Source organism: Centruroides vittatus, unplaced genomic scaffold (genome assembly GCF_030686945.1).
Source record: "Centruroides vittatus isolate TY-2023 unplaced genomic scaffold, ASM3068694v2 contig_880, whole genome shotgun sequence".
In the NCBI taxonomy this organism is placed as follows: Eukaryota; Metazoa; Arthropoda; class Arachnida; order Scorpiones; family Buthidae; genus Centruroides; species Centruroides vittatus.
Window position 1 is genome coordinate 389,519 of NW_027122572.1, and position 26,188 is coordinate 415,706.

The following is a 26,188-nucleotide window of genomic DNA, read 5'->3' on the forward strand; positions in this document are numbered from 1 at the left end:
CGATATACATCGAATTTATTTCTTGTAAAACCTATTAAAAGAGCGAATTGTTTAACATTAAAAATATAAATATATATATTCTAAGTACAAAGAGCTTTCAGATAAAGAATTTTATTTCATTTAAAAGAAAAAGAGCGTAAAGTATGACCTTTCTTAAACATTAAAAGATAAATTTGTGTAAAGTTAATATCATACTGTATCATTTAACAAAGTTATTTCTGAAGCACCGGAGCGCATTTATAAGCCATAAACCACGTACAATCTTTTTTAAATGGGTACACACTTTGCTACTAAAGTTTTTTTTTTGACGTGTAATATACTCATAAACTGCTGAACGAAGGTAATAGGAACACGGTTATATTATATAACTTGTCTTTATTATTTTAGTATAAATGTTATCTACTTATAAGCTTGAGATATTTGTGCGAATGTTTAGTAAAGTTTATGATATATATATTTGTACAATTTTAGTACTAAAATTAAATTGAATAGGCTAGGTGTAGATTACTTATAAAAATTGCTTTATTCTTTTCTGTTTTGCTGCCATTGAAGTATTACATGCTACTGTAGCATTGCTATTGCTTGAAAGTATTATTTTCTATAGCAGTGGTACCCAAACTTTTTCGATGGTGGGACAAATAACGGGCCATAAATATTTTCTATATTTCATATAAACTATACAAAAGGTCCATTTCTATCATTTATAAGTTATAAGTTAAATATTTTAGCGGTCGAATTTGGCCCGAGAGCATACTTTAGGCACCACTATTACTGCTTATTTGCTACTACTGTAGTTCATTGATATCGCTTAAAATTACTATTTGTTACTATGGCATTATTACTGGTTAACCGTATTTGCCACCATTTTATTGCTACGGATTAACAAAAAAAAAATCTATTTGCTGATATATTTTTTAATGGGTATAAAGCTTTATAAATGCTATCATATTATTTTAATAATAATTTTGATAAAATATCGTGAGTTATTTTCTTGTTATATATGGAGAATATACGAGGAAAATATGTATGAGTGGAAAATGTAATACAGTAGAGCGTCGATAAATGGAACCAATTGGGGACTGGGGTCCTTCCAGTTAATGATTTGTTCCAATTTTCGACTTTGTACGAAAAAATACATTAACCTGTCCGATGTTCAAATTTTTCTCCGTTGCGTATCGCTTCCTGTTGAATTTTTCTCCGTTGCGTGTCGCTTCGTGTTGAATTTTTGTCGATTTTAAGCCTAACGAAAATTTTTATAATAATCATCGAGGCTATCGTATCGTTAAAAATTATTTCTGCATTTTGTACAAACAAAATAAATATATTAAAGAATATAAAAAGCATGAAAATTATACTTTAGAAGTAAATTTAGTATCAAAAACATTCGATTCAGCACGACACAGTCCGACTGAAAATCGTTCCACTTTCCGGCCATTCCACTTACCGACGTTCCACTTATCAACGCTCTACTGTACTGTTTTCTGAAGATTTATTTGGTTGTTATAGATTCCTGTTTCAAATTTTTATTCTAATTTTTTTATTGTTTAAAATATAATACTTTAAAAGTAAGAGTGAGTCAAGTTTAAGAAGTATCTCACTTTTATAAAGGGATTTTCAGGAAAAAAAATTTGATCATAATTAGAAGTAAATATAACTTAAGAGAATTTATTAAAGAGTAAATGTTACTTATTTATTTAAAGTTTAGTCAACAGAAACACTATAAGATAAACAGGAAATACAATATGATTTTCATTAAGTGCTAATTTAAAGAGTGATAAAGAATACCAAGAAACTGAGATACCCCATTTTAACTTCGAAAACATGCGGAAAAGTATGCCTTAAATTATAAATAATAAATTCTATAAACAACTTTTATAATTCATTTGCTTTCATTAATTAAATAATTTTAAAATGTTTAGTTTTACTTAGCGTAATTATTTTCAGTGAGTATTTGTAAACATGTCTTTACTTTCATGTTAAAAAGGGGAAAAAACAAGAGTGAGAAAAGATGAGGTCGTAAAAAAGGAAATTTATTAATTCTTGAGAAAAAAACATAATCAAATTCATTAAATTATTTTTCTTAAGAAAAATAATACTTAATGCCAAACCAAGGGGGGAAAGATAATTGCCGTTCTTTTGATCAAATATAACATTTAATTCCAAATAAACAAAATTTCTTTTGAAGTCCAATTAATAAAATTTACATTTGTAAAACTTGTTCACAATTTAATTTTTATTTTAATTAACTTAAGTTAATGATCTTTAATGTTAATAAACGTATTTTTTTAAAATTAAGTAACAAACTATGATAAAAATCTATAGAACTCCTTCTCCTCCTCTTCTCAAGATACCGAGTTTTAAAACTCGAAGATACTAAAGTTTAATAACTTTAAGAACCAGTTTAATTAAAAATTAATATCTGATAGTTAACTTTGATTGATTTATTAGAATTAAGTTAAAAAAAAGAAGATCCGGAGACAATCAAAGCTTGATTACTTCATTCCTTTTACCAGTTATTCTGATTGACAAAGGAAAGTCTGAACATCTAGATTAAGTTATAAAAGAAGAGGAAAGGAAGAAAAAAATGTTAGACTCAAAGAAAAAAATTAACTTAAAATGACTGCTATTTAGAAAAGTAAAAGGTTTTTATATAATTTTTTCTTTTTCTTCTTATTCGATATTCGAAAATACACGACGGAAATTTAATAGAAATTTTTTTCTCTTCTCAATATCAGTTTGAAAATTCAATTACTTTCAGAGTTTTGATTGACGTTTCTGTTACGGTTACAAAATATTTAACTCTAACAAAAGGGAATTTCAGAAAGTTAATTGTGTGTGTACATTCGCCGCTTATTAAATGTTGGTTTTTTTTTTTTTGTTATATTTTACGAATTTTAACATGTTTATCATTTAAGAACGTAATTTATACTCACCTATCCATGATTTTTAATTAAGAAAAGATATTTAAAAGTTATAAACCATCTTACAATGCGTAACTAAATGAGCTTAAATATGTAACATTAATGATTTTTTTTTTTGTATCGGATAGTATAAAATATATTAAATTAAATTTTTTCTTTATAAATTTTAAGGTAACTAAGCTGACTGAAGCTTATAAAATCTTGTTTTAAAATTGTATGTAAGCATTTTATTGCTGTCATTTTCTGACATCATTTCTAGAATGTAAAATGTGCAAGAATGAATTGACTAGAGAAGCAAATGCTTTAAATAGTAAATCCTGATCTTATCTAGAAACATAACAAAATTGAAAGCAATGCAATTTAAAATTTAATTTATTAAAATTGCTGTAGTTTAAATTTTCACTCAGTCGTGTATATCTATGCGGTGTGTGTGGGTGTGTAACTATGACTTTAATGCAAAGGTATATAAAAATAATTTATTTTTCTTTTAAATAAACTATAAAATACCCATTTTATCTACGTTTAAAGAAGGTAAAAATGTTTAAAATATTATATATATATATATATATAAAGTAATATATACATTTTAAGAATAATATTTTAAAAATATTTTTTATACCGTTCCAAAGAAAGATTTATGATAAGGTAATATTTATATAACTATTCTAACCTTTATAAATTCCACTACTTGTTCACATTGTATATATTTTTTATATGAATAAGTGATAAATTGTTTTTTGGTCCTATATAAATAAAATTTAATCTGAATTTTTCAAGCATATTATCATATGTTACCGTGCGAAACATTATTATTATTTTTTTGAAATATTTATTTTTTCGTGACTTAAAAATGTTTTCTCAACTTAGCTAATTTTCTGTAGCAGGAGGGGGGAAAAAAGAAAAAATTTAATATCTCTCTCTCTCTTCCTACTTCAAAATTTAAAGTTGATGTTCTGTGCCGAAGGGTTATTTGTGGCAAAAGCGTTGGAATTTTCCAATAGCAGCTGAATGTTAAGATAGAAAAGGGAAATTTGAAGCGTTAAAACCTCTTAGAGTCAAATATTTCTTGCACTTTTCTGAAAGAATTCAAGAACAAGATACAAAAATTATATTTGTAAAGTATAAAGATAATTAATTTTAACATTAAAAGATGAATAATAAGTAACGAAATGAATTTAAGAACAAGATGACGAGTTTGTAAATTACATTTGTAAAGTATCTTATACATCACTTCTTAGTGAATTCATTACATCAGTACATATTTTTTTGGACTCTGAAGGCATTAAAAGGGATTTTTTTAAGCCTACCGTGAGTTCGACCAGACTAACAATAAAGCAGTCCAACATATCAGAAACAGATTACCCCAAACATTCCTGGGTTTTTTTTCCGCCTGGATTCGAACTAGAAAGAACTGGAAAGAACTAGAACTGGATCCCTAGAAAGATAGACTGTCGCTTTAACCTAGTGGTTTTCAACTGGGGTGCGGAGAAATATAGTGCCACAATACTACTTATGTATATCACTAAAAATACGAAAGACTCAGTAACTCTATATTGAAAAAGAAGTAGGGGTACCACAAGAAAATACTACCAAGTTGGGGTGCCACTGTTTGAAAAAATTAAAAAACACTGCCATCTGGCAGGCTACATTAATATTAATACATTAGTATGTACTGTACAGGTACATATTGTTTGTAAGATGTAAAGATATTCATTATTTTTAATGTTCGAATAAATTAATAGGTAATTAAAAGTAAGGTAAATTTGAAAATTCATTTTCATACTAACAAGATTTAAACCGAATCATCTTTTAAGTACGAAATGGTTACGAATAGTAACTATTGTTTAACGCGTGTCGCTACATTTATCAATTGTTACATCAATAACTATGGTTTAGGCAGCTACATTTTTTAACATAGGTGTTTATGTACAGTTTGGCACTAAAGTCAATTAATCGTTGTAAAGACTAAATTACAACCAATTTAATTATATTTTTTAATCAAATTTCTAACTGATTTGCAAGGGAAAATATTCTTCTAAACTCACTAAACGATTTATCTTCATAAGAGTATCTGAAACAAGAAAAATTTTTTGGACCACATTGTAGAATATTGAAATTGGATTTTTAAAATTGAAAATTAATAATAATATTCAAATTTAACTTATTTTTACGAAATTGATGCTTTGTTTATGTCATTATTGATTAGTAATAGTAATATTATATTACATAAACCTATTTCTATAATAGATTGGGGAATAAATGTTGAAATTTTATTCTATTTGTAAATATATAGATACAATTTCATATACAAAATAATAAATATTCCTATTTTTATTTACATTAAATATATTTTATATACAATTTATACCGTGTTTTATGAGTTTTTTTAAGTACTTGAGTATGAATATACAGCAAAAATCTTGAAATTTTTCAATAATGACTGAAAAGAAACTTTAAGGTAAAGATAAAATATATATCTTCTTGCAGAAATACAGAACAAGATACTGAGATTTGCTAATATTTTAATATTAAAAAAATATTCGCTGTGTTTAATTACCTTAAAATAGTAAAATATAAAAATTCTTTTTTATTTTTATATAATATTTTATAAATAGATTCAATCAAGATTAGAGCGTGTCAATTGCTGTACTCGAGTGCCGAACGGTTTTAAGGATATTAATATATCGAATTAATATTTTAATTTTTTTGTATGATATCAAAGTATTTTTACGTAGAAAATTCTATTTTTGATTATTTTTAGTTCTCAGATGCGTGACTCATCGATGATCTACACTTCTGATGTACACATTTAGATACTTAATGTGAATTTTATTTGCTTTATCTCAATTTTAACTTCATATTAAAACGTTGCTAGCTCACAAGTGGACTCGTCAGCCCTATTGGACTGATATTTACTCGAATGCTAGACAATGAGCCTAGTTCCCATCAGACTTTTCCTGCCATTTTAGCAATTAAACTAATACCGAAACACTCAATTCCTACTTATTATATATTGTTTAAATATGGAAATAAATTATTACAATATTAACTTGTAATTATATCAGCTAAATTATATAATATAACTACCATTTATATAAAGATTATTTTCCATATTCTTAGAAAGATATTGACGTTAATAATAACTTATTTGCCATTTTATGTACAAGGATCGATAATAAAAACATTGAACTACAAGGCGGATTTCAATAAATCACTATACAAATCAGCATTAAGTGTGACTCACCGTGATACACATCGTTTGTGTCAAACTGTAATGCGATCCATCTGTGGGTCACGTCGAGCTGACCGCGTTAATAGATAAATAGCTATTGTCTCTTTCTTTTTATATTTTATAAATATAAAAGTAAATTTTAATCTACTTCATTAATTAGGAATATTGTTAATGGGGTTCGATTGAGTTATTAGAGTGAAGCGCTTAGTTTGAACTTTATATTTTGTGTCAAGAAATGCGATATTTTATGCCAACGATTAACTAAATTAAAAATATCATTTTAACATATCTATTGATGAGATAATTTTAGAAATAAACTATAAAATAAATGTCTTTCGTTTCCAAAATGATCGAGATATAAAACTTATCTTGAATGATCCAAATTCTAAAACATGTAAATGCTTACTTCAAATACTTAATTTTGAAGATTATATAGATATAAATAAAAATTCAAATCTATTTTAAAGTAAATACTAAGAATACGATAGTATCTTTATTTTAACCACTGAGAGTAAATGCTCTCAGCAAGCTGAAAGAATTGATCTGGTTGATTCCTTTCAAGATAGCTCCAATTATAGGATTCTAAACTTCATTTTGGTTGATGGAGAATGGAGAAAGTAACAGCGATAGACATCATTCCCGAAAAAATAAATCACGTGACGTTTGATCAAATCTCTTACTAATCAACTGTTTTCAATTAGTTGGTGATTAAATAACTAATTTCGCCAACCAGTTACTTGCAAATGTAGCAAATCAATCTTAATGTAGTTTATATCTATTTATTCTTTTATCTTATTTTAAATTAACGGAGTAACCTTTTAGTAAGTATTTTGTTGCGTTGTTTATGTAAATTGATTCTTATCTTTTAAATTTCGGATACACATTTCTGCTTGATTAGCCTGAAATAATGTCTTCTCACACAAACTAGAGTATTGAATTTAAAATGCAGGGAAGCCCAAAAGTTAACCGTGTGAATCGTTCGAGCAAACTATCGAAACATTCCGTGTATTAATTAAACACAAAGATTCTCGTTTTAAACAATTTTTATACAGTTTTAAAGTATTTGAATAGGGGGCAATACAATGCTATTTTTAAAATAATCTGTTAAAAATAATCATTCATTAAATGTAACATGGTTATTTATTTTAAATAAACGATAAATATATAATTATATATATATATATATATTTTTATAAAAAAGAATAATAAGAATTTTCGGATAATATCTTCATATATATAATCCTGTACTTGTTATTAAAAAGTTCATTCCGAAACATTATTAATAACTAGGATAGATAAATCAAGATACGGAAATACAGAAATATGATTTACGATGTCATTATTGAGTTATATATTCTATTATAATGATATTATATTATGTTCTGTACTAATTGATTCGTAAATACAAAATGGATGAGTGTTACTATTTTAAGGTCTTTTATTGCGCCTTAAAATAACATTAAATAGCGGTGTAGATAATTCTACATAAATCATTTAAAAATTTATAACAATCATTTTATTCAAAAGTTAAATACAAGAGATTATTTTATTTCGAAGGAAATTTCATAAATGTAAAATGACTTCTTACGTGATAAACGGAATATAAAATAATTGGAAACAAAAAAGTTCTCGCAAGAAATTTCAATATAGGGCTATTAAAAAAGTCAGAAATTTGTCTTATTATTATATTAATGAGACAATTTATTACACTGGCAGTTACGTTAACAGCAAATTTTAAATTGAAATATTCAAAATTGTCTCAATTTTCTCGAAAATTTCTGCCATAATTTGAATGAAAATTGATATAAAAAATGTAGTTTGGCTTCCTAAAATTATTCTGAAAATTTCATGACCTCATCTCAAGGGATCTTCTACATATTCAACAAACATATAACGACAGACATATACAGACGGAATACTAACGTAATCTTTTATATATATATAAGTCGCCATAAGAATACCTAAAAACTTTAAAATACTTTTTGTAAACAATTTTATTTTAATATAAACTCAGTAAAAATTCTTTTCTTTTGAGATTTTCTGTTATTGTTATCGTCCATTAGGCCAAATCGGATTTCTTAATGTCGAAATATAAAAATATTGTTTACTTACAGATAAAATATAACTGAATTTATATGTTTAATCACGTATTATATTTACCGATGTGAATATGATTTTATCACTTTCAGAAGATAGAAAATGGGCGATATGAAATTAATATCGATTTTATTAGTTTTATACGTCTCCATTTTGTAAATTGTACAGATAAAAATAGTATAAGAAACTTTCACGATTAACGAAAAAGTCAATTTATAATACTTGTGAATTATTCGTTAGTGGAAAAAATATGGAACGTGCAATGAATATATACAGTATATCTTCTTAAAAGATTTAATAAGTATTGAAGAGACGTGAAATTTTTATCGCATTATTTCTATACAGTGAAGTTATTTTGAGATTTATCCCCATTAGAAACACTTTGCAAAAGGATATTAATATCAAACAAAAGCTAGGGGCATTTCCTCTAGAAACAAGACAAATTGCGCCTCCGACGCCTGCTTTTGACACCTTCGTAGTTATACATCATTGAGTTTACGCTGTAGCTGATAAAAGAATTTTTATACGAAGCATTGAGGAACGTTTACAAGTGCAACTTCACTTAATTAAAACAATAGTTTCGTAAAGTATTGTTTTTTTTTATTATTTAAATATTTTATTTTTATGTTAATGTACAAGGTTTTATTTTCTGATTTAGTTAATCGAAGTTTATATAATTTAACTTTTTATTTAAAATAAAAAAAAATTTAAATTTATTCATACATTTTAAAAAAAATACATGACCGTTATTTTTTAAAATTTCAATTTGAAATCGAAAAAAACGGTCGTTTATGAAAATTACATCAACGATTGGTCGATTTTGATTATTTTTATGTAACGGACGATTGTTTTCTTCTAAAAGAAACTGTAATTGGTAAATACATTATGAAAACAGATAATTTTTTAAAATCTTTATCGTTAAATTTTTGTTTTAAAGAATTTAAAATTAATTCGTTTTCTTATCTTAACCAACTGCAAGTAGTTTTAAATGCAACTTTTTAACGGTAATTACTTTTCTCTCTGTCGATAATAAAATTTAGAATGCCGCCTTACCCTATCCAAAGTTCGAATTTTATCCGTGGAATACTTAATTGTTCTCCTAATTACCTATTATTTATAATTACAGGCAAGCTGCAAAAGATTTGAAGGTAAAGTTTGCAAAAGACGAGAAGACTGTCATTGTTCTCGTAATCAACTGCAATGTGTAGAAGGAACATGTCTCAGAAGCCCCAAACCTAGTAAAGGTAAAGTAATTTTTTTCTCTCATAGTAACATACCTAATTGGTTTCTAAAGGAAGTAAATCTGATCTTAGGAGATAAGAGGAAATGTGCAAGGTCGAACTATTAACGTGGGTGAGGTTTATCCTAAACAGTGTTTCACAATAATTGTGAATCATCCATGTCATTAACGATTGTAATTATGTCGAGCTTATTAATTTTACGTGGGCTTAAGATGAATTCGGGAGGATGTTTATTCTGAATGAAGAAAAATAATTTAGATCTTCTTTAAACAATTTAAATTTTCTTTATATTTATTGAAATTAAAAACAAAATTACTTATTGTACTGTACAATTAAAGCACGATAATGAGCTTAGAAGCTGACTTTCTAACATAAAATGTTAACTTATATAATTTAAAAGGTAATGTGCATTTATAATTGAATAAATGGAAGAAATTATTTAAAATTCTTGTCCTTTTTAAATACTAACAATAATTATTTTCTTCTAATTCTCTTGAGTTCCGAGAACTCTTTGTTTAAGGGTAATATTAACTGTGATTCTTCCTTTACTAATATATTTTTAAAAATTAATTAATATCTTTAGAAGTAATTAGGAATAAACTAAAAAAATTTTAAAATATATTTTTTTATTCTATCTTTAATTTGTTTTGATGAATAGACTTATTTTATCTTAAGAATAAATCTGATATTTTTGAATTGCAATTCTTTTAATATTACAACCTTAACAACAGCTTAACTACTTTTTAATAAAAGATTTTTTTCCGAAGAAACGAATTTATAAAATAAAAAGCTCTACTGTATACATAAAACTTTAATTTAGAAAAAATTAATTAGGGTTCGGGCTAATTAAGCAAAAAAAACCTTTAAATTTTTATTATTAATGAGGATAAAAAATAAGTAAACATTGGGAAAATCCTTTTGATTTGTTAAAACTAACAACAACAACAGAGACAACAACAAAAGACTTTAGTATTTTACTAAGTTTAAATTCTGATTACATTTTATTCCTTATTTAGTATTATTTAAAGGTTATTAACTCTTAACGCCTGTTAATTTGTAAAAATGACAATAATAACGACATAAAAGGATTTAGTACCGTATTAAATTTAAAATTAGTTACATCTTATTTTCTATTTTATTTATTTTATCAAATATTTTTTAATATTTGATAAAATAAATAAAATAGAGTTTTAATTAAGAGTTTTTATTTATAAAAATTAACAATAAGAGCAGCAACAAAAGACTTTAACATTTTGTTACGTTTAAACATTAGTTATATCTTGTCCCTTATCTTATTTATTTATTTATTTACTTTATACTTACGAGTTATTAATTAATTTACCATAGAAAGTATAAAATTTATCTTTTGTTTACGTAAAAATTGTGAAAGTGCAGTTTTTATTACATAATCTAAGCAAATCTTTAGAGTTTTTAGAAATCGTTCACCGTGTAAATATTAAAACTAATGAAAATGTTTTAGTCAAAAGGCCCCTTAGGTATATTACACTCGCTAACTAAAAGTCTTTTGCTTCCATTGAACAGACTGAGATAAGATCTCCCAAAAGAGAATGTTGATTGATTATCCTAACCGTCACATGTGACACAGACTCTGCTTTTCGCAAAATTTTCTTCATACTTCAACGCTTAGCAGTTTAAGTATTCTCCAAAATGATTTTAAAGAGAATTGGACCGGTAACTTTATCATTAATTTCAAAGTTTAGAAAAATGTTAATTCAAAACTTATCTACTTTTGCCATTTATTTTTATAAATCCTCACGATATTGATATCGTGTCAATACAGCGTATGTAAATTTCTTTGCATATTGACTTTTTAAGCCTGTGTATCTTCTGATGACTTAAATGCTAAGATTTTTATAACATTTTAATGTATTCTTTCGCTTATTTTCTATTCCGTAGCCGTTTTGAGTAAGGAAGTTGTTGATAAAGTTTTCTTCTTCTTCGTCAACTCGTTGATTCAAATTAATGTATCAACGTAATTCATCAGAGATTTGATTGTTAGCCAAAAGTCCTTTAAAATCGTTAAGCGTAAAGTCACACAATTATACAAAGGATTAAGATGGATTAATTTTATTAATCCAGTAAACTCCGATTCAAGTATTTTAACCAGTTTCCGGAAAATTACTCTACAATGTTTCTAGGAAATTCTATAATAAGATTTTACACAGTAAAGGCGATTAATATGTAAATTTTAAATTCAAACAACGGTTTATTTCTTTAAAAATCTTTTTTAAAAAATGTGTAAATACACTTCTTAAATTATGAATAATAAGAGAAATTATAATGCTAATGCTTCAATGAATATTTAATTAAATGACAATAAATGTAATTATGAAGTAATCATAACGGGGATAAACGAATTAAGAAACAAATACGCTAATTAATTATATTTATGAAGCAATCAATAATTAGAAAGAGAGAAGATTAAGATATTAAAAAAAGCAAATAAAATAATTTTTAATGTAATTATCTGATTAAATAATACTTTTTTAAAAAGTTCATTCAAATTAATTTAATTTTAAACTAAAGTACACGAAAAAATACGATTTTTTAAGATGTATTTTTTTAATGTATTGTATGCAGGTCCTGGCAGAGTTCATAAGGTACAGACTACTTATAAAGTGAGACCTTCCCTTCATCAAAATCAATAAACAAATAAAAAAAAACAGATTAACCATTTTGATATCAGTTTTTTTACATAAAAAAACTAAACTTTGGGTCCTCTCTGTGATCGAATCCTAAGAGAAACGACCAACTGTCACCCTCTAGCTGGGGCTCAAGCTATTCACAGATATGAGAGAGACCCCATGGGCGTTACTCCGTAAAGGATAGAAGGAACATTTTTCTTACTCATTACTATTTCCCCGAACAGGGCCGTTCCTAGGGTATCTGCCGCCCGGGTGCGAGAATAATTTTGCCGCCTCTTCCCCCAAAGTTGTTAAAAATTTACAAATAAAAAAGATAAAGTAAATTTAAGTTTTAAATTTTTTATTTTGTCTGAAAATTTCAACATTTTTAATCAAAACAAAAAAATATTAAGATTATGCTAATCTTTAATTAAACTATATTTTACTAATAAAAAGAAAAGAAAAATGTTTTACTATTGTTATTATGTTGGTATTATTATTTAAGTTATAAATTTGTTACACAATATAAATTTAATTTAACAAAATATTATTTAAATTTTATTTAACCGCGCAAAAGCAAAATATAATCAAATTAATGTATGTACTCACCTTTAATTTTTACTGTCTCTCTAACCACGATATCAAACAAAAACTTTTTAAGCTGTTGCGATTTACACGATTACACGTTTAAAATTAAAATAAAAGAAATTATCCCGGTGCGTGCATTTCTATGCTTTGACCACAGACGAGTATTTTCCTGTAAAATCTTCCTCGCGACCGACGTGAAAAATAGCTTAAGACGAGTTAAAACAAGAAACTGTTATACTTGCCACTTGTTGTGGCCTGAATAAGTTGTGTATATAAAATTTGAATTTGAAATATAATTAATAATATTTAGAATAGTACATATATTCAAATAATATTAGAATAGTAGTATTTTAATGATAATATTTAGAATAATATTTATGTATTATATTAATTTAATGATAAATTAATTTTTCCCTTTTTTTTAAGGCGGCTCGCGCCGCCCCCTAGGCTTGCCGCCCGGGTGCTTCGCACCCTCTGCACCCCCGGGTCGGAACGGCCCTGTCCCCGAATATATACCAGAACGACAACCCCTCTTCTCCGAAAATACAGTATCGAAATAAATAAAAGACTAAATTTGGGGCCTATTTATGTCCCGAACCCGATCCAAATAGGATTTGTGAACTCCTATCTGTTTCTAATTGTTTATAACATATCGAATTTGTCTTATATTTACAATAATAAGTAAAATAAATAAGTGAAATTTATCTATATTAAGCGTACTATAATAATTGGATACATCTTGTATTGTACAGATCTGTTACAAACTCAGATATTCTGGTGTTTCTAGTCATTAAAATAAACATGATAAACTCTTTTGTGTTTCTTTGGTAGTCAAATTACATGCCATATCAAATTATGGATAAGTGGCATGTCTTTTATAATACTTTTATTTTTGTTAAAATAAGCGAACCGATAATTATAATTTTTGAGTTAAAACTTTATGTAATTTAATATATATATTTTTTCCATATATTTTAATGAAATTTATTTACTTTGTTTAGCACATTAGCTAGTGTTTTCCTTTTTATTATAGTTAAAAATGCCTAAGAATTAATTAATCTCGTTAACTTGAGACAAATTACTTAAAAACTTTATGAAAAAATTGTTTTGAATAGAAGCATAAACGCTGTTTAAGTTTATTAGAAGTCATTTGATATTTATTATAGATTTTACATAATTTTTAGAACTAATTAAATGTTATTACAGACTTTTATAGAAATTTTGGGAGATATTTTAGAAAATTTTTTAAAGTTTACCTAATAAATTTAACTTGGCAAAAATCTATAATTTGATCAAATAAATAAAATATCCTATTTTAAATTGTCACGTGAAACGCTTCTTATTTTAGTGACGTTGAAGCACTCCCCAAACAACAACCCATTAAAATTCGACAAACACAACCCCATGCACAAAGTGGGATTCGAACCCGCCATCGAGCCAAGTAGAAACCAACGCCTTAACGCATTCGTCTTTCAATCTAGAGGACGAATTTTATTTTGGAATATAATAAAATACTATCTTGAATAATTTTTTCTCTAAATAAAAAGAAATTAAGTGAAGTATTATAGTTTTATTAGAGTTTCTTTCTAGTCAAATTACTCATATCTCGAAGTTGAAATTTGATATACTTAAATGAATAGAATGTTAATAAACACAACATTTGATAAATTTCAATCAAATTTATTAGCTTCTATAATAAGAAAAATCTATTTTGAGACATTTCTAGAGTAAAATATAAATTTTATTTACTAAAAAAAGTAGAAATTTATGGAAGAAACCATTTAAAACTTTAACGACAATTATTTTAATTGTTAACAATAGCAATTGAGAAATCTATTGATCTTCCATTAGATCTAGTGAATAATGAGCAAATAAGTAATGTTGTAACTTAATTTATACATTTATTAAATTAAGCATTAATGCATCAGGTTATTGTTATCTGAGACAACCCCGCTATGTTCCTTTCAAATTATCATCTCGGATTCTAATATGAAATGATGATCTCAAAAGAATGAAATTATCTCTTATCTGAATTTAAATTGTAAGAATTATTTGTCAGATAATTATATACTATATCAACCCTATGACGTAAATTTTCCAATGATTAATTAACAAATTCGTGCTACGCATTGTACAATGCTCAAGAGATTTGAACTCGGATTTAAGTGAGAACGTTCGTACTTCTGTCACATTATTGATTTTCAATTGAGTGGAGCAATTAAGACGTTTTATTTTTAATTTTTTACCCTGTTTGGAACATTGATCAAGTTGTGTTAAAATTGCGTGAATCATTATCGAGATTACTCTATAAAAATTGATTATTTTATATACTTTTGTGGAAATGAAATAGAATCTTTAAACTTGGAAGTTGTTTCGATAGGTGTATTACTTTTCCTATCTTTTATTCTTCAAGATTTTTGGTGTATATTCTTTTTTCCCGTCGAAAATAATTCTTTAGATAACAGCATTTTTTGCTTTTGCTTCCCTTTGAGGAGCTTGCCAATCGAACGTATAATACGAACATCATCTGGAGAGCTGGTGTTCCTGATTGATAAAGACCTACCAGAGCTTTATCTACTTACATTATGATCAAAATTTTGCTCCTGGCAAAATTGTGTTAATAATAAAAAATAAAAAATAAAACTCCCTGGGATATAGTTGAATCTTAAAAATTATGCAACCATTTGAAAAATCGATTAAAGTTTTTTTTCACTAATTTAAAAGTTTAAATCCAAAAATCAATGAAAAACTTGAAAGTTTGAATATTAAGATCGTGAATTTTTGTTATAATTCGTTTGTAATATTTTAGAATGAAATTTTATTTATATTTTTATATACTTAACAACTTCAAAGACATTTAGATTATCTTATTTTCTCCAAATTCGTTTCAGAATCTCTTCAGAATCCTCAGAATCTTACAAATTTATTACAGAGTAATTGTTCCTTTGGGATGTCTTATATCCAATTTTCATCTAATTAATGGCAAAGGATAAAGATTTCGTATTTAGAAATGATGTGCTAAATATCTTCATACGGTAATTTCTTTATAAGAGTCTAAATTCGATTCAGTAAGCTGACAATACTATTATTGTTCGTCCATCACAATTGGATTATGGAGTCAGTCAACTTGTTATCGGATTATTGCAAAGAGAATTTTTTTACTATTTATAGAACTATTGAAAAAATTGATCATCTTCGGTAATGGAAGCAAAATCCGGAAATCGATAAGTTGTATTGAAATTCCGAAACAACAGGTAATCCCTCCCGGCAGATTGGTTATTATGCCTTACTATGTATGCCAAATTTTGAAGAATAACACTCAAATTTATTGTTAAAGTCTAGTTATATCCACGCAATTGTAACAAATAATGTATTAGTAATGATATAATATACAAAAAATAGAAATAAATCTATTATGAATTTATCGTTACTTCCCGTAAAGATCCGCGTTACTTTTTAATTATTCAACCAGTAGGTCGCGATTCCAAAAGAGTATTAACCAAAACTGTACGGATAGAAAACACTGCCTTAAACTTATGTGAACAGAAAAGGTAAAAAATGTTTTTTCCGTAACTTGTAATCCATATTAAATGGATTTTGATGATATTGATTGATTGATAATTTAATAGGAAACCAATATCAAATGGCAATACTCAGATTTCATTGTAGCAGAAATAGGAGATGTAATGTTAGATCGATAATCAATTTTCTGCTATAATTCGTATCTAAGTTGTATTATATTTCAACAGAAAATATAATTAAATAACATTTTTCTTAATAAAAATTACTTTTATAGAATTAACTTGTTAATTTTAATAAAATAATTGAATAACACTACTCTTGATAGTTCATTACGCGCCTATATGTAACTAATGAGAGGGCCAGATTTACAGATAAACTATACAGCGCTTTTAAATTTATTATTATTGGAAAGGCCTGTTAAGTATTACAGCATAAAATTCGGCCCTGACTAACTATAAAAGCTCAACTTTAATCTAATTAAATAATAATTTATTTTGTAAAATTACCGATTCAACATGTTATAATAAATTTATAAATCTAGCTTATTAAATGTAAAAAGCCAATGAATAATATTTATAAAAATTATTTAATTAATTTCGTATTAAGAGAACGGATTCGCTATATTAACATTTCATTTGATATGAAGACAGTTGAGTCTTGATATTAACTAAAATTTAGCATAAATAAATAATTAAAAATGTTTTAAATCTTAAAGAAACGAAGACAGGTTGAATGACATCAACTTTCCGAGACTTTGAAACCGATAAGTTGTAACACGAACGAATTTAAATCAATAAGAGAAAAGAAATTTGAGAATCAGCAGAATTTAACTTATTTCTTTCATTTAAATAAAACTGAACGGGTGTAGTTATGACGTCTGAAGTCTTATCCCTCTTTTAAAAATGTATAAAATGTCACTACTAAAGTAAAGTATCATTGAAACAGGTAAACTGTAAGATGAAAACATAAAAGAAATTCGTACGTCAGCAGAATTCAACTGTCATTTAAGTAAGACATTACCTTATATATATAAAATTTCACTAAACAAATGCGGAATGATACTCATCTAATTCATTTAAACAGGTAAACTGTGAGATGAAACGTAAGTTATGTCAATAAGAGAAATTTGAGTATCAATCATTTAAATAAAAGTAGTTATGAGGTCTGAAGTCTTGTAACAATATATAAAATTTCACTATAAAAAGAGAATGATACCTGTCATTGAAACAGGTAAACTGTAAGGTGAAACGTAAGTTGTGTCAATAAAAGAAAAGAAATTTGAGTATCAGTAGTTTGAAAATTCCATTTAGAAGAAGTTTTTTCAGGAATGCTATTGTAAATAAAGCTGAATGGAAAAGTTATGTTGTTTGAAGACATACTCCTTACGAAATATATAAAGTTTCACTACTAGTATCTAATATCAAATATATATATATATATATTTTATTATATATTGCCTTATTTTATGAGAAAAAAGTGAATTCTTGAAGTATATAAAACAAGCAATTCAATACTATTTTTTCCTTCTTATTTTAAGATTAAAATTTTAACTAAATTAATATATAAAATTACATAATTATTTCATTTTTTGGTTGTTAAAAATAGAAGAACTGTTTGAAAGATTAACTTCTTTCTTTCTTTCTTTTTTTTAGTAAAAACGAATTCATTATTCAAATTTCAAAAGTTTATTCTAAAATTATTTCTTCGATGGATAAAATTACCTTTTAGAAACCAGAGTTCAATAATAAACTTTTATAAATCAGGTTTCTTGATTATATTTAATGTTTTAATGATTTAAAAATGAATTATTTAATTATAATTAAACATTATCGATGTATAACATAAAATTATGTTTTAGAAGCATAAAGTCTTTAAAGGTACATTCTTTTTGTCAAAATGACGTCGTTATCACATTTTTCTCGTAAAAATACTGTAAGAATTACGTCAAAGATATGTAATATTGTACATTATTCGGGCACCTTAAATTGAATTCTTTGAAAGAAAAATTGTTTTTTGGAATGAATTTTTTAAAATATTGATTATATTTACTATTTTAGGATATAAAATTCGATCATTTAATAGAGCTTTTATTTAATTATAATTAAAAATTTTATTAATAAGATTTATGATTAGTATTTCGGAAGCATTAACATTTTTATATTTCTAAAGCAAGCTCATATAATTTTATTATTTATCAAACCTTTTATTGCATTTATTGAATTTTTTTATTGCTAGATACAGAAATCTATTATATAAAAATAATGTTAAAAATCGCTATAAACGATTTTTAAAAATGAAATAATATTTCTCTGCGCTTTTATCACGTTTTATTATATCATGCGATATCATTTGACCATTATTTTCTATAATATATTCTAGTAAAGATAACGAGAGACACATAACAATCATTAGAAAATATGTTATTATGACTTTGATTTCAATAAATTCACGAGAAAAATCCGAAAAATAATCATCATCCGTTGTAAAATGATGATGATATTAAATTATTAAATGATATGAATTGTATAATATTCAAATCACGATATCACGTTATATGTAGATATATAAAAATAGTAATAATGATAAATATTCTTTTGTATATTTTTATAGGCCTATATTCCACATTTTTTTCTTCGGTTTTGTGATAATGTAATTGAATTTCACTTCGATATCAATCACTCCTTCACATCCTCAGCAAAATTTATTATTATTATTTTTTATTTATGTTATCAGCGGCTATATATTTCGCAAGTTCATCCTTACTAAAACTTTTTCTTTGATATTTTACATAATTAATATTCTAAATTAAAATATTTAAGAATTATACCTTTGTATTCTTTAACTCCTGTAATTATTCTTGTAATTCGCTTTGAAGAATGAGCTTTCTGCCATTGAATTCCTAAAAAATTACAAGATTTAAATGAATTCACATTCACGAAATTGGATGTAAATTATTATTAAAAAAAATTATGTGAATGTAAATTTAAATTGTAAGAATTCACACTCCCTTGCGTGAATTCTTACCGTAGAAATTACATTAGATTCGTTAATTCTGAACAAAAGACAGGATCAGGATTCTTAAAATTTCAAGATTTCTTAGGAAATTCACGAATGGTATTCAAGCGAATTATAAGCCATAACCATTTAAAGCTAACCATTAAAAATGGACTAATAACACTCAAAATTTAGAAAAACCTGACGTAGCTACGTTAAAACAATACACTATGAGAGCCAGAACGTCTGTTAAGTGTGATAGGAAGAGAGGATATCACACATAAATATTATGATAAACAGAAAAACAATAAATAAAATTAAATATTTAAAAAAATTTCTGTTATAATTCTAATTGAATAAAGTCTGTAGCATTTTCTCTACTTCGAAATTATAAAAATGAACCTAAAAGTTTCAGAAGTTATTTTCAAACTTTCTATTGTTTAAAATACTTCACAGCATTATTATTATTATTATTATTATTATTTTAAACTTTATAAAATTTAGTTTACTAGAAAATAATTATGCTATTTACTCTTTTAAGTAACTATAAATCTATTTTTAAAAATAGAAATCAATCAGTTTCTCGTAAAATGTTATCGTTAAATGGGAATTTTACCGGAAGCATCAAAAAATGCACATTAAACCTCATTAATGAGATTTGACGATTTTAATTACTTAATTAAGAGATCATAAATTAGATAAATAAAATAATAAAAGGTAAAATATCAACAGATATTCAATTTCATTAATCAATAAACCCTTAAGCAAATTACACTTTTGCAAATTGAATATTCTGTTGATAGACTTAACTCGTAATTACTTCAGGTGACTTAATTTTCAATTGGTGAAGAAGGTTAGAGTTAATTTTTTAATAAGTCTTTTTAACATTAAATCGTTTTAATCCAAATAAATCTTATTTATTAATATATAATTAACGACTATAACCTCATTATATATTAGATGATAGCACTTTATAATTTTAAATGAATTTATATTAAATTTTTTGACTGTTTTATTAAATAAAAATCATAAAAATTTACTCATTACATGCATAAAATTTATAATTTTTTTTTGAGTATTTAATATATTATTCTAGAAATTTTATCTAAAATGTATTCTATTATTTTTTAAATTATATAATATTATAATTTAATAAACATTTTAATAATTTAAAAGTACATCTCCTCTCCATCTTTTCCTTTTATGAAATTTTATTTTTGTACAGAATATTTAATAATCCACTTATTATTCAGTTAAAGAAAATTAAAATTTATTTTTACTTTTTTGTAACCGTTGTTTCAGTATTGAGGTTACTATTAATAGTTTCAATTATAAGTCTTTTATGTACTGTATAATACCAGATAATGACTTCTTTTTGATGAAATTCGTAGTAAAGTTCTTATAAGGGATGATGACTTAATTTTATAAAGGAAAATCTATGGTGATGATGATGATAGAGAGGTTGGGAAGGTGGAAATTAAAGATGATGGTGGTGGTTATGGTATGGTATTTTTCGTTATCAGTGCTGTTACAGATCGACTTGTAGAGAATTAAGCAATTAAAAATCATACATCATCGAGTAATAAGCATGAAAATTCACTTCAATATCATTCATTGGTAAATTTTATCAAATTACTTTTCTTGATTTCTATTTTTCTTTGCTTTTTATTCATATTTGACGACCCTGAATGTTTTAAATCTTGAATTTTTTATAAAAATTACAATGACTATGAATGGCCTTGGTTTTTGGCTTTTCTAAGCCCTATACAATGTTGGACTTGAGAAGCCCTTTTATATAAGTTTATATAATGTAAATCTCAATATAATTTTGTATACGGTATAGGCTCTTAATTAGTATTGGATTTCGAATACTAGACCAAAACCAATATCGAAAAGTGCATATCTGTGCGGGCCTGAGAGTCCTAAAATAGCGAAGACCTAAGCAAATTATACCTAAAATTTCTAAAATATAAATATGAATAAAAGTATGTATTTATATTATAAAAATTAACATTCGCATTCATATAAACTTTATAATCTATGATTTATAGTGATGACAACCGTTATCATCAGTGTAGCACAGTGTTTCAAATATTCCTAGGTAGTGCCAGAGGACATTAAGATCAACTGAATTATTAAAATAATTTTTAAATATTATCCCCGAATGATCACTCGAAGTATTTCTCGGAATATCGGACAATCATAGAAGATAATGTAAGTTATAAATGATCTTATCACCTTATCGTGTATTATAGTGTCTCCATCTATCGTAAAGACTATTAAATATCATAATAATAAACTAACGTGAGTAATATTGAGACAAATAAAAACGATATAGAAAATGTTTGAGAGTTAGAACGATATGGAAAAAGTAAATCAGTTAGTTATAAATCTTTAACAGAAATAATATCTTCGCGATTCGATCTATTTTCAACTTACGACTTAAATATATTGAATTAAATGAGAAACTGGGTAAAATATGGTAGGCGTATATCTATATCCACCTGACATTTTGTGTCTTAAATAGCTTCCATTCTGTTGCATCCAGTCTTGTGTGATGTTCTTTCGAGCGAAACAACACAATATCCTTTGATAGAATAAGCAGAACTTCCTAAAATTACCTTTTCCCTTCCTGAAATATCTTGTCCAATATTTAATGAATTTCTGCTTTGTAACTCTCTTTGCTCACTGAAAACCTTAAATGTTGAACATGCTTCAACTATTTTAAGCATTTTATTTACACTCATTTAAAATAATATTCGTCTTTTTTAAAATAATTTAAATCATTTTTATGAAATAAAAATTATATTTAATCTAATTTAAATATTTTAAAAAATTTTCATTATTAAATTTGAATTTAAATGATTAATGTTTTAAGTAATTTAAAAATTTTAAATAATTTTATTATTAAAGTTTTAAGTGTTGGTATTGATGAATATGTAACAGCAAATAATAATTATTATTACTTTAAGAATTAATTTAGACATATTTTAATATTTTGTATAATTATAATTAAATTGTTTTCCTCCTATAGAAATTAATAGAGCAATTTTCTTCTCAATTTTGAATTAAAACTAAATTAAGTCATTAATTAAAATGATTAAAAATTAATATAAAAATCAGTATTTAATATATAAAAACAGAGCAAAATAGTTTATTTTAACTAATTGAAAATTAAAATAACAGTAAAGAACATCTGCAATCAAATTCTGGTTTTCTCTGTTAATTGCAAGACTTTTCTGTAGAAATTAGTACAAAATAAATATTCTAAACTATAAAAAAAATGAATTTTATATCCTAAAAATGATATATTTAAAATATTTATCAAAAGATTTTAATAATAAATTCTAAATATAACAAAAATTTGTATTGAATGACATGGAAAAAAGTAGCATAACTGTCGTAAATACGAGAGGGGAGGGCGGTAGAAGTAAAAATCGACGTTAGTAAGTTTTATCGATCGAGTCTGCGACATTCATTCATAAAACAGCTAAGGAGAGTTCTGAATGGAAAAAAACACTCCTCCATTTACTGGCATCCATTCAACAAGGAAGAGGCGCTGATGCTATTTATTATTTCAAGGGGATGGAAAAATTGATTTCCTACTTATTACATTCTTTTATAGAAATAAAAATAGTTGATATTGTATCAATTTTGTGGTAATGCTGCTAAGTAAAGCGTATAAAAGTTCTCTTTCTATCCTTTATTCTTTTTGCTGGAGTAGGTAGAGCATGGTGTTACCATGGTAACTAGGTCTAGGATCCATCTCTTCCATTCACTATCCTCTATATACTACATTAACCAGGTGTAATATAGTTTATGAAACAGTTTGGCTTGTTATTGATATAGAATTTTCCCCAATTTATTTAATTATTTTGGAATTTATTAAATAATAAATAACAAATTGTATTTATTTATCGAATAACTTATTTTTATTATATAACAATCGACCTAAATTTACGAATAATAATTTTTCAGAATAAATTTTAAATGTTAAATATTGATTATTTTATTCTTAATGAAAAAATTGGTAATTTTAATTTAATTAAATTCAATCAAAAATAAATAAATTATGTTTAAAAATAACAATGTCGGATAATGTTTTTCTTTATAATTTTTAATTAATTTTTTTTTTATAAAATAAATTATATTGATGCGCATTTAATATTGTAATATTAAGTTAATTAATATTTTTAATTATGATAATTAAGAATATAAATATGCTTTTTTTCCTTTATAAACATTAATTATATTTATAAATATTTTAAAATTCATTTATTACGTTACAAAGAATGATTCAATTATGCGAAAACGATAATCAATATTAATTTTCTTCTTTTTTCTATCACACCGAAGTATAATTATCTTAATTAATCATTGTACTATATTTAAATTATATTAATATATATATATTTTTTAATATAGAAATTGCTAAAGTATTTAAAAATATATTAAAAATGATCGATTTTTATGTTGGATTTAATTTTATTCTGATTGAAATTTCGTTTAGGATGTTCTTTGGTGTTTATTGTTTTTGATTTTTAAACTTGGTGGAAGGTTTTCTTGTCTGTGTATTTGTGTATTGTTTTTTTTTCCTTAATATTTTCCAAAATTTTTAATAAAAATATATAGAATTTTCAAATATAATTTTTTTTTTTTTTAAATATTCCATTTATAAAATTTCTTCCTCGTGATTTTATTTATGATGTTTTTCGCGTTTTATGTTTGATTCTTAAACGTGATACAAGTATTTATACCAAGTTCAACAACTCTTTGTGTATTTATATATGTTGTTTCTTTTCTTGTATTTTTTAAAAAAATACAAAAATTTTGTATTCTTTTAAAATATTTTATTCATTGAAATTTCGTTTATGTTATTTTATATTTAATGCTTGATTTTTGAACTTGATACAAGTTTCTATTTTGTGTGTGTATATGTATTATATATATATTTTTTTTTTTTTTTTTGTATTTTTAAAAATTTTATTGCTTCATCCAAACCTTAGAATGTGTTCGCCCATCCTTGAAATCGTTGACGTAAGCACGTCTTACAACCCGACCAGCTGTTTCCATTCTTGAACGCAAAATAATTCAAACTGAGCCAAGTCGACTTCAAGAATAATAAAATACAAAACCTCCTCCTACTTAGTAAAATAAAAAGGAAAAAAACACACACATATATATATACATATATATATTAATTTACAATATTTTAAATTATAAAATATATTTAATATTTTAAAATATAAATAAATTAATTAATTATTATTATTTTTTCTTTATAGTGTTCACTGATGATTGGGGAAATTGGCATAGTGGTCCCCTAGATAGTTCGCTTCTTGGTATAGATCGTTTAAAGAGAGAAGCTACGAGGACAATCGTCATGTGAAGATCATAATAATTTAAGATGGAGGCATACAAAATAATCATTAAAACACTTTACAAAAAGTATAAATAAATAATTAAAAATACAAAAACACAAAAAAAAATTCAATCAACATGGATGGGAAAACATTCAAAATATTAAATCCAGGAATTTATTATATTATTATTATATATGAGATTTTAGAAAGTCTGTATTATATTATTTTACTCGGATAATCTCTCTTAATATTCTTTATTTTTAGGGGTGGATATCAGTTACATATCATTAATAATATTATAACTTTAAGGAAGAGTAGAATCACTGGTGCCTCACCCTCCACATATCCAATAGGGAAAAAAAAGAGAAAAAAAAACGTATTGTGATGTCATCCCTTTAAAAATTTATAACCCGAATTGTTTTCGTGTGTACAAAAATTATAAATATATATATATATAAATATATATATTTTATTTTTCGACAGTAACTATTTGGTGTGGAAAAATGGATTTTTGTAGAGTAAATAACATCATTTTCTTAAAAATGGTTCAGTTTTTTTTTCTGTTTTAAATAATAATGTAAATGTCATTTTGTTGAAGTATTTTTATTATTTCTTTTCTAATTGTTTATGTCAATAATTATATTAAAAATATTTAAATATTCTAATTTTTAATAAGGAAAAAAAATCAATTCTTCACACATTTACTGTCTATCCGTCATATCAATTGATAAAAATAAGATCTTCCATCTCTCTAATGCTGTTTTGGCGGTTTTAATTCCGTTCATAAACACATTAGAGGCAAATATTTGTATGACTGGAGCGAAACATCGCGGTGTCAAAGAGTCAAGTGTCAAGTCTTAGACATCCTTTCGTCTCCCAAGTAAATATGTCATCAAACAAGATTTTTCCTCTTGTCTTGGAGAACATGAATAAACGTCATGAAAAAATGAAATTATGTGATTTTTGTCTATATATTATTTTACATTATATATATAAGTGAGTAAATTAAGTAAGACAAGAAATACACTGTGAAGGATAATACTTTTATTTATTTATTATTATTTTTGTAAATAAAAATAGGTTGGTTTTAAAGTATATTAATTTAAAAATTCATTTTCTATATATAGAACACGAAAAGAATTAATTTTTATAAACGTTTAAGTACTTAAGCGCATTATTTTCTAAATGATAAATGTTCTAGAACGCTATCAATTTTTCTTTTATGTTGAGGATTTATATGAAACATAAATTTAACAATACATTTTTCGCGATAAATAAAATAATATGATAAAAATCATTCGCGTAAAGGTTTGATTCTCAACTACAAATTTTCATCTAATCTTAACAATTACAAACCAAAGTGACAAATTTATGCTCAGTACTAAATCATGACAACGTTCAGTGAGTGAGATTAATCTTTTCTATACTCAACCGAGTCAAAACTATAAACTAAAGATTATCACAAATGGTTACATTTAACTACACGTCTTCAAAATCTGTTTACACTTTGTCGAGTAACAAATCAAGTAAATAGCTTTGTATAAATTAAAATTTCGTTCTTTAATAAATTAAAATTACAATTATT

At 25.1% G+C, this 26,188-nt stretch overlaps 1 protein-coding gene across 1 annotated transcript in view; it reads left to right on the forward strand.

Moving 5' to 3' along the window:
• The window catches only part of LOC136983330 (uncharacterized), a 39,597-nt gene extending 14,042 nt beyond the window's left edge, over window positions 1–25,555 (forward strand). Inside the window, exons 3-4 of the mRNA XM_067280023.1 lie at window positions 9,377–9,494; window positions 24,526–25,555. Coding sequence (XP_067136124.1) covers window positions 9,377–9,494; window positions 24,526–24,629 — 222 coding nt within the window. The 3' untranslated portion in view covers window positions 24,630–25,555. The remainder of the gene's footprint in view (window positions 1–9,376; window positions 9,495–24,525) is intronic.
• The last annotated feature ends 633 nt before the right edge of the window (window positions 25,556–26,188 follow it).